The sequence below is a fragment of the Eublepharis macularius genome, chromosome 1, assembly GCF_028583425.1.
Source record: "Eublepharis macularius isolate TG4126 chromosome 1, MPM_Emac_v1.0, whole genome shotgun sequence".
NCBI classification, from domain to species: Eukaryota; Metazoa; Chordata; class Lepidosauria; order Squamata; family Eublepharidae; genus Eublepharis; species Eublepharis macularius.
Window position 1 is genome coordinate 193,279,231 of NC_072790.1, and position 19,433 is coordinate 193,298,663.

The window sequence follows — 19,433 nt, forward strand, 5'->3', positions numbered from 1 at the left end:
CTGGCTTTATGGCTCTAAGTGCAATTTACTAGCAGGAGATGGAGTAGTAAGCCATTAGCATAACTAAGATCACGAGTGCTTTGTGCTGGAAGCGTCACTGCTCCTATCTCTAACCCCCCTCCCATGTCAGCTATCGTTATTCAGCAGGGCTCTTGTCCACAGACAGAGAGCAGTAAGTGAAACATTGGGGAGAATTCTTGGGTGGAGGGTGTTTCTCCATAGTATATTTTAAATAAACTCCTAACATTGTGTTTCAAAATTGGAGGAATACCAATAGCTTGGTTGATAGCCTGGCTTGGATGTTGAGGCTGGAGTTAGCAGCATGGAATATTTAGTGGTTCAGTTCAGGTTCCTGATGGGCAATCCCCCCCGCCCCATCTCCACCCACAAGTCCACTAACTTTATGTAAAAAAACCCACTAAACATGGCAGGATCTTATCTGCACTAGTGCAGTACTTGGTTACAGAATCCAATAGGGTTTTTTTTTGCTTTTCTGTTTCTGAGACATTAACATTTAATGTTCTATTGTATTAAATCAAGAAGTCAAACATAAGTTTTTAAAGAAAATATATACAACTGAGAAAAACTAACATTGGCTTGGATTCAATCTAGAACTCTTGTGAGCGGCAGGGGGCATTTCAAGGTACCACAGGAGGAGGAGCACTCCATATGAGGATATCTTTGCATCTTTTGGGAACGCTAGTCTTGATTCATGCCACTGACACAGGGTACAGTGAGAAGGGGTGCCTCAATGGAAAATTTAGCCCCTGGGCCTCTCAGAGTTCAGTATCTCCTACTGAAAATAGTCTGCCTAATAAGGAATCACAGCATTGCATGTGAAGAAGTGGTCTCCAGTTCATGAAAGGCTATGCTAGAATAAAGTGTTGTTTTTAAAGTGTTGCACAACTCCCATTTACTCTTTTTAAAAAAGAACCTCCCTCTGTGGCATGTCACAATTTAACTTCAGTATGCAACTGTTTACAAATTTTCTGTTGGTTTTGCTTGAAACTATCAGGCAGGAGCACAACGCATCTTCCAAGAAGATTTTCATCACTCTCCATTACTAATTTTAGAGCACTTTCCTGCAGGTCCATAGTTTCATCTTGAGTATTTGGCACAGAAATTGTGAGGGTTTTATTTTTCAATGCTCATTCTTTACAGGAATTCTGGCTAGAACAATCAGTACACATTATAAAGAGAGTATAATGAAAAATTATAAAACGGTAGGTTTAAATATGCAGAACGTTGATAATAGTAATGAACTGATAAAGATCTAATAAAATACTCAGATGCAAAAGGCAGCCAATGCACAGCAGAATTGTGGATGAAGGCAATTCTTGCAACACTTCAAATGTCACCATTACCCAAATGATGCTTCCATTGGCTTAAGTAATTTTAAAATATTCTACTTAGAAGAGTCAACATTCAATGAGATGCTCTTTCCTCAGTTTCCAAAGCCTGTTCACATAATCAAATTGCTGACAGCCCGAGTGTATTGCAAAATCAAAAGTATTACACACCAGGATTAAAGGTGGATGCTGATGCTCAATACTGGATTATTGTATTTAGAAGATTTCTACCCTGTCTATTGGACTTCAAGATGGTTTACATACAAATATTAAAATAATTTTGAATAATACCAAGCAAAGATTTTAAAACTGTTTTCAAAAACAGATTATACTGATACAGGAAACTCTGCAGTTTTATCTGTAAATCATGACTGCTGTGGACTGAAACGTTATCATAGATTATTCACATGAGCACAATTTCATTGTAACAGTCTATAACTAACTTGCAGCACTACAATCGGCATGAACAACTGCCTATTAGTAATAACATTTAATAACAATAACATTTGATTTATATACTTCCCTTCAGGATGACTTAACACCCACTCAGAGTGGTTTACAAAGTATGTTATCATTATCCCTACAACAAAACACCCTGTGAGGTGGGTGGGGCTGAGAGAGCTAGAAGCTGTGACTGACCCAAGGTCACCTAGCTGGCTTCAAGCGGAGGAGTGAGGATTAGAGAGCTTCTCCTACAAATGCAGCAAAAAAAAAGGGACTCAAACAAGCGCAGGATATACTTTTATTACACTACCATTCAACAAATCTGAAAACACTCTGAGCTAAAACAGCACTACCAGAAAAATGCTAAGTTGATTCATAAGCCCCATTAACATGCTCCAAAAAGTGCTGAATGCATCTGTTTCCTGTAGGAAGTAACATTGCTCTCCTGGGATTAATAATGGGTGCTAATATTTAATAATTTATTTTTCCTCCTCTGTGTGGCCTGGAAAAACTCATATGCATATGAAGCGCCTTGTGTACACTGCTTCAGTACATAAGTCAAGATGTACAAATAAAATTACATAGTTTCCCTTACATCATAATCTATTTTGGGCATGTATTATTTATGGCTCGTGCATTTCCAGAGCAACTGCATTCCTTCTTGTGCTCTCTGTCTCTATAATGTAACGGCTGCTAGTTAATAAATATCAGTTTTGATCTTCTGGCAGAAAGATACAACAAAGACATGGAATGATGACCAATATATATTTTAATACTTTCTGAATATATCCATAATCAAATCCCTGGCAGATTTCTCATTTTTAAAAGTACAAACCCCCTGCAACATAACAGTTCCAGATTTTGTCTTGCTTACACCATGAGTTTCATTTGTTATTAAGAAAACAAATGAATTTTCCTCCTACTTGTTGATTTGTCTCATTTCCCTCATTAACATTTGGGAAACAGCAAGACCCACTAACCTCATAAGGTTGTCTGAGGTAAGGGTGGGGGGGAATCATGTATGCCATACTGAGCACCTCAGAGCTGCAAAAAATATAAAGAGGATGCCATTGGTCCTATTCTAGTATAGCCTCACAAAGTCCCATGGAAGCTTGGCCTTGATTCCATTAGAGTTCTTTCTGGTAGCTTTAATTGCAGATAATTGTCAAAATAATATGTCAGAAACACCTACTTAACATACACAGGATAGCATAGTTGAGTTTTTTGGAGCAGGAGAAAGCCAAGATGCAAATTTTTAAAAATGGAAGCATAGCATTAGCTGGAAGCCCACACCTAATTTGGATGTTCAGCTCTGCATATAATATGAATCTAGAGCATGTATTTTTCTTGTTACTGTTGAATTTACTTTTTTGTTTTGCTTTGTTTATGAGCATTTTCCACAGTGCTAATACATACAAAAGTGCGTGGAAGAAAATCCTTTAAAAATAGTGATACTCTATCTGCTTACACATACCTATGTTTGTCATAGTCATATCACCAGTTTTGCAAAGTTGCATGCAAGGTCACCTGGAGATAATTCTCAATTTCTACAAGTACAAGCCTGCTCAACTAAATGCTGCACATGGTATTTCAACTTTTGATATAGTGAGAAATGCAACAATAAAACTTCCATCCAAGCCTGAGGATCCAATAATATTAACCTCACATTTGCAAAATAGCAATTGGTTGTGTCTGCTCAGCATAGGGTAAAAAAAAAGTGATAGGTCTAATGATCAAACTTCACAAGTGACCCACACAGAATTTATGTGGTTTATACAGAATCTGTTGGGGGGGGGGGGATATCACCCACACACCCAGTTGAGGATTAGTCTTTTACTGCATTTCTTACTTTCCTCCACACAAATATGACAGCTGAAGTGATGCATTCCCCCCACCCTGTTTATTTTACAAGAGTCCCTCGGAAGCATATGAACCCAGAACAGGGCACACTCTTCATCAAAAGAGTAGTAGTTTACTCTCACTCACTTCAGCAACAGACCTCTTCAATTCTATGCTGTTGCTCACAGTGCAAGGGGGAAAGGGGAATATTGGCTGGGCATTGAGCACTTGCACTGGAGGGAGGAGCATGAAGGACACTCTCTTAACCCAACAATTTCTGTCAGATCAACAGCATTAATGACCCTTGTACCCCTAGTCTATTTCTTCCAAGCATCCTGCAAATTGCCTCCAGGATTTCTGCTAGTCCTTCAGCACCTACCCATCACCAGACAAAAGTGCTACGCCCAGACACAGCAACAAGGCGGGACATAGGTTGCCAACCTCCAGATGGGGCCTGGATTCTCCTGGAATCACAGTTCCTCTCCAGAGCACCGAGAACCATTTCCCTGGAGAAAATGGCAACTCTAGAGGACTGACTCGACGGCATCACACTCCTGCTGCGCTCGTAAGATGACCTCCCTCAAAAACTCTGCCCTCCTCAGGCCCCACCCCCACAGCTCCAGGAATTTCCCGACCTGGAGTCGACAACCCTAGCCGCGTCCCAACCTACCTAACTTGTGATGCTCCGCAAGTCCTCCTTCCGACATTCAAACCCTGCGCTGCCTCCCGTCAGGCGCTCGACAGCAGCAGCCGGGCTTCTTCTGAGGCGGCCGAGGCAGAAGTTCTTCCCCCGCACCCCGAGCGCGGAAAAAAGCCACCGGCAACCGTGGAAGACCGAGGCACACGTGGGGAACTGCTGGGAGGGCCATCGGGCGGGGCCGAGGAATGACGTCGCCTGCCGTTGCCACCAACCGACGGGTGGGCGTGCGAGGCGGCTTTTCCCCGACCGGGCATCCGACAGACGGGTTGGCGTCAGGCTCTTTGTTCTGGGCGCTGCTTCCTTACAAGCGTGGGCGCTCGCGCGGCGGCACAGCGCGCTCTGGGCTGGCCCGTCGCTCAGTCTCAGGCGTGTTTACCCAGAAGTGCGTAACTTACTCTCCGGTAAACACGCAGAGCCTGCCTCCGGTTCTAAGCTGGATGGAGCGCTGAGGTGCCACGAGGAGCCGCTTTTTCTGCGGGCGGCTTTGGCTTCTGGAGGGAACCGGCTTTCTCAACCAGCCACCCCCTTCTCGCCTTCAGTTTCGTGGCAACTGAGAGTCACGCTGCCTCCGGGGAAACCAAGGCGCGTCCCAGTGGACCCCGAGGGCAGCCTGGCTTGTCTTCATCCGTCAGGCGTCTTCTTGCAGACCAGTCCTCTGCGCCTTCTCTCTGGAATGTAGCCCGTTGCCCCCTGAGTTTGTTAGCAAAGTATTTTACTAGGACTTGAGCTGCTAATCTAAGCAGAAAGCCAGGCCTATGCATGTTTTAAATTAAATATAAACAAAGTCTTCAGTGTTGGGATTTAAGACTGCCAAGATTTAAAGGCTGTGGCTATGAAAGGAGAAAACAAGACTTAGGTGAATGTAAGCGCTCTCCTGTGACGATTTAAACTGTTATTTATAGAGGACTAGCAACAAAGCCAGTTGTGGGGGCTCTAGAAAGGGGAGGGCAGGCAGGCAGGCATTCCCTCTTCCTCCTCACTGATCCCAGCTGGATGAAGGCAGGGGGGCAGACATGGCCACCTCCTTTGCACCTGATCCCGGCTGGGTGAATGGGGGAGGGCATTGCCTCCTGCTTCACACCTGATCCCAGCTTGGTGAGGAAGGGGGTGGGCATTGCTACCTGCTCCACTCCTGATCCCAGCTGGGTGAATGTGGGGAGTGGGCATTGCCACCTGCTTCCCGCCACTCAGCTTGGTGATTGGGGGGGGGGTCAGGCATTACCACCTGCTCCGCTCCCGATTCCTGCTGGGTGAAAGCAAGGGATGGGCATTGCCACCTGCTCCACTCCTGATCCTGGCCTGGGCTTCCCACCATGGCTTGCTCTCTGGAGGTATGGCTGTCTCATCTGGGCTTCCCTCCACAGCAGCACCCTCTGGAGGCACACCAGGGTAATAAGTGAGTTACCTTGAGTACGCTTAGCCTTTTATATAGTAGGATGCTCACTTATACTTTGACAGCGCGAATATGGCCCTCTACATATTAAAAAACCCTCCACCAAGGCACTTCTATATAGCATTCATATAGAAAATAGAGCATGGGACCTCTTTCTAAGTGTATTCAGGAGCCACATCAAAAGCACAATACATGCGTGCATAAATAAGTTATGAAGGACCCATACATGTATAAATTGTAGCTTTTCCTTTCAGAATATTTAGAAGTTACCTAAACATTGGGCTAGGAAGGCTGCTGCACCTGTATATGGTGAACAATGACTGAGAATATGAGTGATTCCGCATACGTTGGATAATGCATTTCCAATCCTCTTTATAGATCATTTGGAACGGATTTTTTTGTGTGCGGAACAAAAAATCCACCTCAAACGATTGATAAAGTGCATTGAAAGTGCATTATCCAACGTGTGCGGAATCAGCCTATATCAGCTTCCTACAGCAGAGAACAACAGATGCCCATCTTTAAACACATTGGCTTAAAATACACCCGCTACTGAACTACGCTTCTTTCTGTGATAATGAAAATTTGGTAGGTGATAGTGGAATACGTAGTGAGTACACTACGCTGTATCCATTAAATCAGAGGAAAAGCAAGGTAAGTTAACTCAAAGTTTTCAAATGAACGTGGCTGATTCCGCACACGTTAGATAATGCACTTTCAATGCACTTTAGCAATCGTTTGGAAGTGGATTTTTTGTTTCACACATGAAAAATTCAGTTCCAAATTATCTCTAAAGAGGATTGGAAGTGCATTATCCAACGTGTGCAGAATCAGCCCATGAATGCTCTTAAATGATGGCACTGCAAAGATAGAAACTAGAACCACACCTGCTACTGCAGCTTGTCTCAATCAACTGAGTGACAATTCACTTCCTGGACACCACTGTACAACTACATAATGGACGAATAAATACCACCTTATACCAGAAACCAACAGACCGATACTCATATCTATTTTTTTTTATAAAATTTTTTATTGGATTAGAAATCAATATTATACTCATTACAATCAATTTCCTTTAAATATTCCAGTTCTAACCCCCTCCCTTTCCCCCCCTTTTGTTGACTTCCAACAGTTTTCCAACCCCTTCTCTATTTTCCCCCCTACTCATTTCAACCACCGATACTCATATCTACATGCCTCCAGCTACCACCCTAAACATACCACTCGGTCTATTGTCTACAGCCAAGCCTTACGTTACAACCGTATCTGCTCCAATGCTCTCGACCAAGACTCACACTTAAGAGATTTACAACAAGCATTTTTGAGACTACAGTACCCACCAAATGAAGTGAAGAAACAAATCAACAGGGCCAGACTAGTACCCAGAAACAGTCTGCTCCAGGACAAACCTAAAGGAACTAACAACAGAACACCACTGGTTGTCGCCTATAGCTCCCAGCTTAAACCCATCCAATGTATCATCAGTGAGCTACAACCCATCCTGGAAAATGATACCTCTCTCGAAGCCCTGGGTGGAAGACCTTTCCTTGCCTACAAACAGCCCCCCAACCTTAAACGACTTCTCACCCACAATCATGAATCGGCCAGCAGAGTCACCAGCACAGATACCAGGCCCTGCAACAGACCCAGATGCCAGCTCTGCCCCTCTATGTACCCAGGGAATACAATTACAGGACCCAATGGCATCAACTACACTGTCTCTGGCTCTTACAGCTGCTCATCCTCCAATCTGATATATGCCCTCATGTGCCAACAATGTCCTTCTGCTCTGTACATTGGACAAACCAGCCAACCTCTACGCAAAAGAATAAATGGACACAAATCTGACATTAGAAATGGAAACATCCAAAAACCAGTGGGAGAACACTTCAATCTACCAGGACATTCCATCAAAGACTTAAAGGTCGCTGTAGTTCAACAGAAACCTTTCAAAAACAAAATCCAACGGGAGGCTGCTGAATTGGAATTCATATGCAAATTTGACTCCGTCAAGCTAGGACTGAATAGGGACTATGAATGGTTATCACATTATCACAGGTAACAGATTTCCTTTATAGAGGCGGGGTCTGGGGGAGCCCAGTGGCGCCTGGCGTGGGCTTTTGGGGACCACAGTTCTCTTTGTCAGATGCATCTGGCGGGGAGAGCTGTGGTTATCGAAGGCTTAAACTACATAGGAATTGGATGGTCTAGCTGTTTTACTGCTGCAAACTAACAGGGCAAACTCCCTTGAAGCCTCACTCAAGCCAACTGACCCCAAAAGGACACCAAAAGGAGATGTTTACATTTACTAGCAAAGGAATGTTTTGATTGCACCCTCCCTCTCTCCCCCCCTAACTGCATCTTCTCTCTCCTCCCCTCCTCTTCTATATTTAACCAGTTTCTGTACCATGCATCTGATGAAGAGAACTTGATTCTCGAAAGCTTATGCTACAATAAAATTGGTTAGTCTTAAAGGTGCTACTGGACTCTTTTTGATTTTGCTACTACAGACTAACACGGCTCCTCTGGATAATTCACAATGTAAGGTTTCAGAGGTGCAGGGAATAAGCTCAGGGAAATATAACCAGAAGACTAATTCAGATAACAATGTCAAAAACTAAAAGGGCTTAGGAAGTGAGAAAGAACCTGATCTAGGGGAAAATCCCTTTCTGGTCCCTCCTGTCAGTAGCAGACTGATTAAGAGTGAAAGCAGTATCAAGTCCCAGACATAAGTTTTGGGAAAAATAAATTTGCTGTCCAAAATTTAGTCAAGTTAACTAAGCCTTTGACAAAATATTGTACCATTTGGCTGTAGGAGATGCACATGGCCTTGACTTCAGTCTGGGGCTTTGGGCTGGTTTGCATATTATGCCTTTAACAGATAAGCACATCTAAGCTTCTCACACACCTTGCATCCTGGAGGAGACTGGGAAAAGCTTTAAGTTCTTGCCAGCCTTCTCTTTTCTCTTGCACTGCTTTTAAGGGGAGAGTGAAGGACCGTCACTGTCACCTGATTACATGTAAAGTAGTAGCTGCCCACTGATTAACCATTACGGTATAAAGTAACTTTTGCTAGGGCCAAGAGGACAAGGCAGTCCTCTTTTTACCTATAGCAAGGTGGCAGAGCAACTGAGGAGCGGTCCACTCTTCACTTTGATCTGTAGAGTATAGCTGGATATGGAGGAGTTCCTTACATAATTCCAGGGAGAGGCACAGGAGGATCTTGGGAACACACCAACCAGCTGAATAAGAGCTAGGCTGAGCCTGCCATCTACCCCTTTCGTAACAGATATTTAAACCTGGGTGAGACTAGAAGCACAAGCCTTTCGGCAAGAGCCCCGACCGTAATCCATACCAGTGGATCCAGAACCAGTTGAGAAATTGGTACCTTTTTTGGTTGGCTTGTCTAAATTATTTTCAGCATTTCCTTGTAAAGCCCAAGAACAAAGGCAGGATAGAAATACTTTTGACTTGATAGAACAATGGTTTGATTTGGTACAGGGCAGCTTCTTGTGTCTACTGAAGATTCCACAAGGCAGCCAGCCAGCCAATACACTAACTAATCAGGTAAACAGACGTGTGCTGCTTCACAGTTAAAATGACATGACTGTGGGTGGCAAAATCAGATCCTTACCTTCTTTGCAGTGCTGTTTTTGGTGGGAATGTTTAAAGTGGCTGTTTGCCTAGATTGCTATTGCATGTGTCAGATTACTTACATGAGGATTCTCCTTTCTCCAGCATCAAATTGTTTTTAAAAAGATAAACAAGTCCTCCTTGCAAAACACAAGACCCAGGTAGCTGCTAAAGTTTATTATCAACTACTGTGTACTCATGTAGCACATGGGCTTAAATCCCCTGGAGGATTCTACAAATAGATTTCTCTCCATAGAGTGAGACTTTCTTGCCTGACCCTCCTGTTAGGTTGCCAACTACTTGAAGGAAAAAAAGGAAGCTTAATAGGTTATTTACCAAGAGATATAATTTTCCTCCAAGCCAAGAAAAAGTGTCAGCTGCCCATTTCCACACACTGAGCTTCTATGAAATGGACAGGACATTTTCTCTAGATCACGAGCAACTATAGCTGCATTCCAAAATGCTCCTTTCCCAATACTGTCCCATCCTCCTGGAAAAGCATTTCAAGGAGCATTTAGGGATGCAGTGTGAGGTAAGGAAGACATGCTCACTGGACAAAAATATTTTCAATGGATCCAGCCTATTATCTTTTTCTGTTTGTTTTAATCAAACAAGCAAGGGGCAAGATGCCACTGGTTTGTGTAATACATAAAGTAAAAAAGAAGGTTAGTATGTCCAGAATTACTGAAGTTGTATTAATCTAGTATCACTGCTGAAGCTAAGTAGGTGTGGCTGCGATCTGTGCAGGACCTTTGGAAATTTTAATGTAAACGTAGATTTCACAAATGCGATAAAGGCAGAATATAAATATAATCAAACGAATAAATTAACAAGCCTTGGTCATAACCACCTTTCCACCTTGAGTCAATTCTTCCTGCCTGTTAAATACTTTGTGCAAATATACACCTAGGCCTTTAAAATATCTATCCATTTAAAATTTTTATATTTTTTATTGTAACTGAAAAACTGTACATAAAAAGGAGGTGTGAAGTTACATTTGTCAAAACCAATGTAAGAAATATTTTATCTGCCCAACTTAAAGGGAGTGCAAACATTTTACATTTCATAAAGTGACAAAAAGTAAACCTAAAATGAATAGTTTTTGTTTTGTAGCAACAGTACATAGTCAAGCTGGGTTTTTTTAAAATATGGCAACAAAGAAAACCCCTTTCAAATGAAAAATCATATAGTTTTATTTCTAATTTTTAAAAAAATATAAATGAATTTAGAAGAGAATCACAGTATAAGGGCCCTAAACATTTTAAACCATTACAAGGTACATAAAAATAGACACAGATTCCTTGGAAACTTTAATTTTTTGATTAAGCAGCAAGCATATCACTCTTCCAGGCAAAAACACTGCTTAACACAACCCCCTACCCAAAACAGGACGTGCAAGCTGTATGCACATAATCTGGAAAGCACACAATTTTAAAAAGGACAACATTTTGCTATGTACATGTTCAGTACTACAAATGCTAGACATTTCATTACTGTGTGGTATAGTGTGTGTAAAGCAGTATTACACTACATACCTATTTCACTCAAAATGCACAAGTGCCCAGTTACAGCTTCGATAGTCTAAACTGCCATCTGCATGGCACAACCTGACCTTCAGTATACTGACGTTCTAGCAACAATCGACAACACAAAAAATCAGCAAAAAAGAACAAGAAAGTCACTGGGAGACCTGATATAAATATTTAAATACTGAAAAATCATTGTTTTGGTATTTATGCCCAAATGTACACACAAGGGTTTGATAGTTGGAAGAACCTCAGATTGAGGGTTAACATTCCAATATCACAAAGTACCAAGAATTCTGGAAATTGGAAAGCTGGTATTTAAAACCCAGCAGTGTGGCTGGGAGTACAGATATATAGGATGGACTTAATATACTACAAATAAAAGGAAAATATATTTAAATAAGTCTTAGAAAAACTGAGAAAACAAAGCGAATGAATACATCTAAAAGTTTTGACACGAGCTGTAATATGCTGTATGTAAGAGGCTGGTACAACTTTTCTGCACAGATATTATCTTAAACCTTCTTAAACTTGGAACATTAAATACCATTGTTTCAGTGAGAAGTGGGGAAAGTCAGGTGGGACAGTTAAGAAAAAATGCAAACCAGAAGACTTCACTTGCTCAATGTTTCTTGCCTAAAAATATTAGAAGCAAATCAACACAGAGCTGCACTATCCTTACCCAATGAATTAGTAAAGCATGATTTAGTATCTGCTTTAATATCAAGTTAAAATGAAAAAAAATGCATTGGCAAGAACTACAAAAAACAGACATGGGTAGTCTGAGAAGGAAGCAGTGGTAGGTACAGATATTTTTAATGTTTAATTGTTTCATACTGCCCCAGTACCTATGCATTTCGGGAGGGCACTCTTTATTAACTTACTGCCAAAGCGTAGACAATGGGATAAAATCTCAGGTAAAAAGCAGTACTACAAAGATAATTTTAAAAAGACAACAACTTTAGTAGCCACATGGCAACAGCAGCTGTTAATTGTGTTAATTTTCTATTTTTAATGTAAAGCAAAAAAGCTGGCTCATCCACTGCCTACCACAGAATTTGAACTAGCAAGTCATACTTCAGTATCAAAAGACCACACAGTTAGGTTTAACTTATTTTGTACCTTAAGCTTTGCAAACCTTCAAGACAACTTTTCCAACAGGCACACTGTAAACTTTTTCTGCAGAAAAGCATTTTTAAAGAAATCTAGAAAAGACTAAAAACATATGGTGGCTGTGTATCTGTCAAAGTCTAAATGGTAGGCTTTTTCTTAATGCTTGTGCTCCTAACATAGGAAAATGTAAAAAGGAATTCCCCAAATACATCAGGTTTACCACCAGCTTCACAGCAGTAGTTGAAACTCCTACACTAGTCAGATACTTTGTTTCCATGTACTAATGCGGTTGAATATAAAGATTTTCATAAAATAAATAGAGTAAAAACCAGTTGAGGTCCTAGTGCTTTGAACTTCTTCTTTTAAAGAAGTTAGCTGTGTAAGAAGACTGATTTCATAGACACTGTCTTGCTGTAACAATCTACTGCAATGAAGTTTCTCTTATACAGATGGATACTCACATATTTCTGCTGCTTGCCTTTTTGCATAAGACTGCTTCAATATTGTGGAAAGTTCTCTTCCCCCTTCTCTATCTGAGAAAAATAGACACTGATACAATTTTATTTGTTAGTTACCATAGTTCGGCCCTATTTTAATGCAGTGGGGACTGTGATTCTGTCTGGATTCCAATAAGTGATGGTGGCTGTGGGCCGCCAGTTGAGGATAATGCTGGTCTCGGGTTTAGACGAGGAGGCATTGAATTAGCTGGGCGGATGAGTGGTGGAGGGGGCTGGTTCAAGGTTGGCCTTGGCTGAATAAATCGAGCCTGCTGCTGAAGTGGTGGAGGCTGACGATGGAGAGCAGGAGCAGCCGGAAGGGTTGGACGAAGTAATGGAGGAGGCTGGTTCAGAGTTGTTATGGGGGTTGCTGGTGCTGGAGTAGATGCCTGGGCAGGTGGAGAAGACCCTACACATTGAGTGGTCTGTGGGATCTGGGCCTATGAACAAAGTGATAGAGATAAGTAAAAGCAGCCATTCTGTTATACATGCAGTTTAGGTTGCCACTGTCTCCAGAATATGGGTAACACAATTAGTTTATTCATTCTGGTAACTATGGAACCTTGCTTTGAACTTAACGATTTCTAAGCAATTTAACAGTAAAAGAGACCAAATTTTAAGGGAAAAAACCTCTTAAAATTCAAGATTAGTCGGCTATACATCTTTCCATAATAGCACAATTACAAAAAGGTTGGGAAGAGAGACAGGTAGCCTAGTTCGTTAATTGTTCTGTTAACAAAAGTCCCACTGAATTGAATGGGGTCTGACCTATAGACTGCTCTAACTATCAGGATGTGATGGCTTTCACAAATGGTGGTTCAGCATTCCACTTCAAGCTAAATATTACATTTTATAACATGAAGTTTAATGCTATTCCTATACTCATGCTTATTTAAGATCCGGTACACAAAAACACACCTCATCTTCTTCATCAGTGCTCTTTCCTGACGGCACATTAGTATTTTTTGTGTCCTCCCCTAAAGCAGAAGCATCACCATTAGAAGCCAGGGTTCCTTGTTCTGCTTCCCACTCCTGCAATACCTCCTCTAAGTTAAACCGACGCCTGTAGTTTACAAAGAAGTTCTTCACTTGACCAACAGTCTTGTTGCCAATTACATCAGCAATAGCTTGAAAATCTTTACCATACTTGCGGACACCTAAAAAAGGCAAAGTAAATACACCTAAGATGGTTCAAGGTGATAAGCAAAGCCTGTATGATGTATATATGCAGAAAAGTCCCCTTCGGATTACACAGACTAATTCTGAAAAATACCAAGTAGTGATTAAGTAAGCTAATAAGAAGACCACTGCATGGTTAGCAACTGTTACTGGTTGGTGTTTCAATATCATGGTTATTAGTAATTTATTAACTATGGCCCAGAGTGAGAGAACCATGTAACTAGTTTGATATGCTCAACAGAGCTTTAGTATATTGAACAGCATTCCATGTCACAAGGCAAACAACCTTTGAAACAGAGGGAACTAACAAATATGACATGTTTGTGATATGGCGAGGAATGTCTGCTGTTAAAAAAAATGTCAAACATTCTACTGTGAGCATTCAACACTTGTTCCTAAAGTAACAAGCTGGATCCTGATATATATTTTTATATATTAACATTGGAGTGTATCCTACCACTCATTCAGCCTAAGGTAAGATACAGGCCTCTGTTTTTCTAGTTGACAGCTACATTAAGCAAACAAATATAAGTAAAATAAATGTTTCTATTTAATATTTTTCTATTTTTCTATATTTTACTACTACTACTACTGCTGCTGCTGCTGCTGCTGCTGCTGCTGCTACTACTACTAGGCCTGAAACACCATGACTCCATAGTCTATCTTCACTGATTTAAACAGAGAGTAGGTTTTGTGACTGGCAACACCTACCAATTTTAGCATCTGTAAGCAACTTCTCAACTAACAATTTACAGAACAGCCAAGAATTTGGCACATTATTTGGGTAACAGGCCAGCCAATATGACTGTGAATTGGAATTTCAGGTATGATAGTTGGGGGTAACAATAACTTTAAAAATCTGAGCTCTCTGAAAGGCAAAACAATGAAGCATGAAAGGACTCTATTGTTGCAGAAACCAGTTTGTTAATTGTTTAAATATTATTATGCAGCTTCTGAATCTATTTTCTTTGGATTGTATTCAACCAACTGTAGATGGAAGGTACTTGGCTTTCCCCCACATTCTGTTACCCACCCCTTCAGGCTCTTCTGATCTCTGAAAAAATTATTCCTGGGATTGCCAGACCCCTGCTGACAAATAGCTACAGGATATGAGTGTGCAGAGCAGGAGAAAAGGGGTGAAATCCTCCCCTCCTCCATCTTCAGTGATGAAGAAAGAAGCCAGGGAAAATTAGACTTTCAAGGAATGTTGGCTGGATGCACACTTTAGCCTCTAATTTCAGATTGTCAATAATTTGTTTTATTTGAGGTGCACTCAAAATACTGTTCCTGAGCTCCAAATTTTCAATTCTAGTTCACTTAGAAAATGATAATGTATTCATTAATTAGAAATTATTATACAAACCAGAAATATTAGAATTAAGCCGTTTCTTTGGGTACAGAATATATGAACATTTCCAAAGTGCCCAGAAACAGCTTAAACAGGAAATTCATAACATTTAAATATCCAGCAATTTCTCTGCTTACTTAGAAGTAAATTCCTAATATTTACTGATTAAAATATATATATATGCCACTTTCCCCATGAAATTATCTACAAGGCTTCAATTGGGGTTAGTCTCAGTTAAGTGTGTATACACAATAGAAGCTTGAATCAGAATCTCCAAGTGGCAGACTTGGATCTGTATGTGATAGAAAATGCAATGGCTAGCTCATTTTCAAGAGAATGGGAGTCTCTAAACTCATCTTTAAAGTACCCTATAAAATTCTTCCTTTTTTACCCCTAATAGGACAATGCTCATTTTCAGAAATACAAATGAATCTGTGTTGTGGTTTACTAATACATTTTCAGAGAGTATTATGTCCACATGACAATGCCTTATACTAGTCAGACCAAGATAATGCTTTTGCTCTTGTTTGCACTGAAGATGTACTAAATTCTATAGCAGCATCAAATTATTAAATGTAAGGATCTAAAGAAGGACGCTTTAGTTCAAATGCAGGACATATAAACTGTAGCTTTTAATTTCACAAAATACTATTTTATTTAATTGCTACATCCTAGCTCATCTTAAAATAAAAGACTGTAGTGCAACCATAGATTTAGTCTGAATATGCTGCCAAAATTATTGTAAATTTTAGCTGTTCGGGGGGGGGGGGGGGACATGCTGATAGTCTTGATGGTGGTACACTTGCACCCAACAGCTGGGCAAAAAAAAAAATTGTGGGCACAGTGCACACCACAAAAGAGGTATGATAGTAAGCTTCTTTACCGATGTGAAAAAAATTAGGATTGAAGGAACAAATCTCAGTAGAATAGTTTGCTAGATACAGGTTGCAATACTATGCATTTACTTGGGAGTAAGCCCTACTGAATAAAGCAGTACTTATTTCTGAGTAAATAGGCATAGGATTGCTCTGCAAGCCTATAGGGTAAAAATATGACCTGTTTTCTGTAAGAAATTATATGTGCAGTGACCGTTAATGCCATTGTTTTTCTTCTATGCGTGCCAACTTATTTTTAAAATCATTTCTGCTAATTAACAGGACAAAACCTCTTTTATCACACTGTAAAGCTTTCATACCACTCACTGCACATATATTCTTCCAAAGGGAGAGAAGCTACATATTAGAGAGGCCTTTTCCAGGACAAAAGAAAAATCAGTAAAGAAAAGACAGCAGTAACACTAACATACCTTGTACTGCAAGGAGTTGCTCTTCTGTTGTCCAACGGGCATTAATTTTTTGATTTGACTGTTACAGAGAGAGAAATTATACAAGTCAAAACAGCTACAGCACATTCAAAAAGCATAAAACTAACAGCAGCTACAAACACCCTTCTTCACACAATAAACCATTGTTTAGTCACTCCAGTTGACAGAGGCTCTATAAGAGTTCTCAGAGTCCAATACATGCAGTCCTTTTCAAATACAGGAGTACAGCTCTATATGTACATTTCAGATTCAAGTTTGATGCATCCCACATCTGAGGCAAATAAGACAGCTCCTTTATCACAGAGATCTGCACGTGTACTGGAGACCATGGAACTCTGACTCGCAGCTAGTTCCTGTAATCCAAAGCAGAATAATTTGGAGCAAATCCCTTTGAAATAGTCCTGAAGCATCCCTCTACTGTAATGTTAGCTTGTGTGACACCAAGACGTGCTTTTGAGTTTCTCTCACTACCTGGAGCCATGTGTGAAAGAATGTCTGCAAGAGCAATGTATCAGTAAAAAATGCCTTCGAGTCCACAAAGGTTCCACATTAACCTAACTGACCATTTAAACAAAAACTGATCTAAATATCACGTGAAAATATTCTTGAAATGTATGCAAATGGTATAAGCCACAAGTTATTCAGTTAACAAAGCAACGATGCAGCATTGAACATTCATCTGCATTTCATAATGACTCACCTCAGGAGGTTTGAATTCTTCTATTCCACCTTCAATTTTCTGCTTAAGTGCACTGTTTACTTGCTTGGCATTCTGAACCTTTTCCAACAAAGAACAAAACCAGGAATGGAAATTAGTTTACACAAAATGAGATGCATACTTGTTGCTAAGTGACAAGGACAGCTGGGGTCGTCAAGCTCACTGAGCAGACAAGAGACCTATTTGTGAGCACTGAACTCTCTTATGTTCCCACAGGCAGGCACAATCATAGTTGGTGACAGGTGACTTTGACTCTGGATCAGGAACTGAAAGCAGCACCTCATTCTGCTCATATGCAGCTGAGACCCTGAGCAACCTGCCTAGACTGGTAAGGCTGCGTAAGAGCCAGGAAAACAGGATCTCCTTCCTCCATTGCTTTGCGATGATTTATTTAATTTATATTTATTTTACTTTATTTACATCTTGCCTTTCTCCCCAATGGGACCCAAAGCAGCTTACATCATTATTTTTCTCCATTTTCCCCCCTTGTAACAACCCCTTGAGTTAGGTTAGGCTGAGAGTATGTGACCGGCCCAAGTTCACCCAGCTAGCTTCCATGGCAGGCTGGTAATCAATCCTGGGTTGCCAAGATCCTAGTCTGTCACCCTAGCCTCTACAACACACTGCCTCTTTTGGCATGCCTCTGCCATCTTGACCAACCTACAATGTTAACAGTTAATAAAAATTCTGAAACATGGCCTGAATTGAAAAATACACAGTAGAATTGCTCTTTATGTCAGAGAAGGCATACAGTCCAATACACTAAGACAGGAAGAGACTCCAGCACAGAATCTCTGGGGTAGAAATACCAACCCTGAAAGAAAGCTTAATATTAGAGACACATGACAGCCCACCTGACTCAAACTCTGAGAAAGATCTTGAGATAAACAAAGGAATATGGAAGACAATCAGAGGTGAAAGCTATGCAATAAGTGAATTCAGCTACATTCACAATGATTAGGCAGATGTGTGCTGAGCTCATGAAAAAGAAACATTTCTAGATACCACAAATTACTGTGCTTTTGAGCAATTGGTCATTGAGGGGAGGCAACCTGGGACTTGGTTATGAGTGATGTTGAGGATCTGCTGCAAGATTTCAGTTTTAATGCACTGACCAGGAACAGTTATCACAGTATTATTAGGTTTAGCATTTATGTGAAAGTAACCACTAAACCTAAGAGGATGCCAGTATAGTTAACAAGCAATCTCACAGACACTCTAAAAGGCAAAAAGCCTTCCTTTAAAAAGTGGATGTCTTGCCCAAAAAAACATGAACAAGAAGCAGTATAGATTCTGGGAAAACAAATGTACATTGACAGTAGGGCATCATGGTGGATAGCTTTATCAATGGTTAATAGCCACACTGATTCAATGTTCTGAAGCAAGATCCTCTGAATACCAGAGCTAGAGGGAGATAGCAAAAAGAGGAGGCTTGTAGGCTTTCCAAGGACACCTGGTTGGCTGTTGTATGAATCACAATTCTAAATTAGATGAACAATTGATCTGACACAGCATGGCTGCATTTATATCCTTAACTTTCCACACAGAAAGTGGTAGAAATATAGAAATAAGAGTAGTTTACAGTTAGTGCCATTCAAGCCCAAAATAAATACATTAACGGTTGGATCTAAACTTCTGCAATCTAAATCAGTTTGTGGAAGTGGATTTTCTTCACCTTCCAGCAGACCACTGAACCCCACCCCAAATCCATCTTCTGAGGGTCAAGGGCTCCTCTGAGCAAAATACTATAAAAATAGCATGGAAGGGGTAGAATTTGCAGGAAGAAAGGGAATTCACTGAAATTACCCATCCTCCTTCTTGTACAAGCAAAGCAAGCTTGTGTAACTTGTGTCTAATAGATGATTCCATTAGATTACCACTTTCTGCAGCTCCTCCCCCCCAGGATGCTGCATGGTATTTTGTTCAAGAGGGGCCTTCAACTCTTAGCAGTGGTTTGCAGGGGACCGCTGTAGGGACAGAAACAGCTGCTTCTGCAAACTCCTGTTCACAAAACTTTGACTCCAATGTTGTCTTTATATAGGACACTTTTTCCATAGTTTAAATGAGCCAGAAATTATCCTATCAAACATCAATTAGCCTATCATGTGAACAAGTACAGCTGATACGCTACCTGGAAAACTAACCAATCTGTCAGAACACAAACTCTGGACTTTCCAGAAGGCATAGCTCACAGCCAGGATTAAGTCCGTAAATAATAAATATAATCTAAAATCTCACTTTAATGGGAATCTCTTTGTTAAACAGCATTATCTGCCCAAACACTCAAAATGCGACTGTCCTTTTCTGGTGCGCTGAATCTATGCATTAAAGAGTGGTTCTCCGTCGACAGTTGGGACTACACACCAG

General features: G+C 40.7%; 2 protein-coding genes across 3 annotated transcripts in view; both read right to left on the reverse strand.

Moving 5' to 3' along the window:
* Positions 1–4,462, reverse strand: part of TRAF5 (TNF receptor associated factor 5) — a 50,859-nt gene extending 46,397 nt beyond the window's left edge. The window contains exon 1 of the mRNA XM_054982079.1: positions 4,303–4,462. The gene's annotated coding sequence lies outside the window, so the exon portion shown is untranslated. The remainder of the gene's footprint in view (positions 1–4,302) is intronic.
* A 5,829-nt stretch (positions 4,463–10,291) lies between these two features.
* The window catches only part of RCOR3 (REST corepressor 3), a 38,512-nt gene continuing 29,370 nt past the window's right edge, over positions 10,292–19,433 (reverse strand). Inside the window, exons 9-12 of one of the 2 annotated variants that reach the window (XM_054982111.1) lie at positions 17,049–17,126; positions 16,331–16,388; positions 13,416–13,654; positions 10,292–12,937 (exon numbers count right to left, since the gene is read on the reverse strand). In XM_054982111.1, the coding sequence (XP_054838086.1) occupies positions 12,593–12,937; positions 13,416–13,654; positions 16,331–16,388; positions 17,049–17,126 (720 nt within the window). In that variant the 3' untranslated portion in view covers positions 10,292–12,592. The remainder of the gene's footprint in view (positions 12,938–13,415; positions 13,655–16,330; positions 16,389–17,048; positions 17,127–19,433) is intronic. The other variant, XM_054982119.1, reaches the window with a different exon arrangement.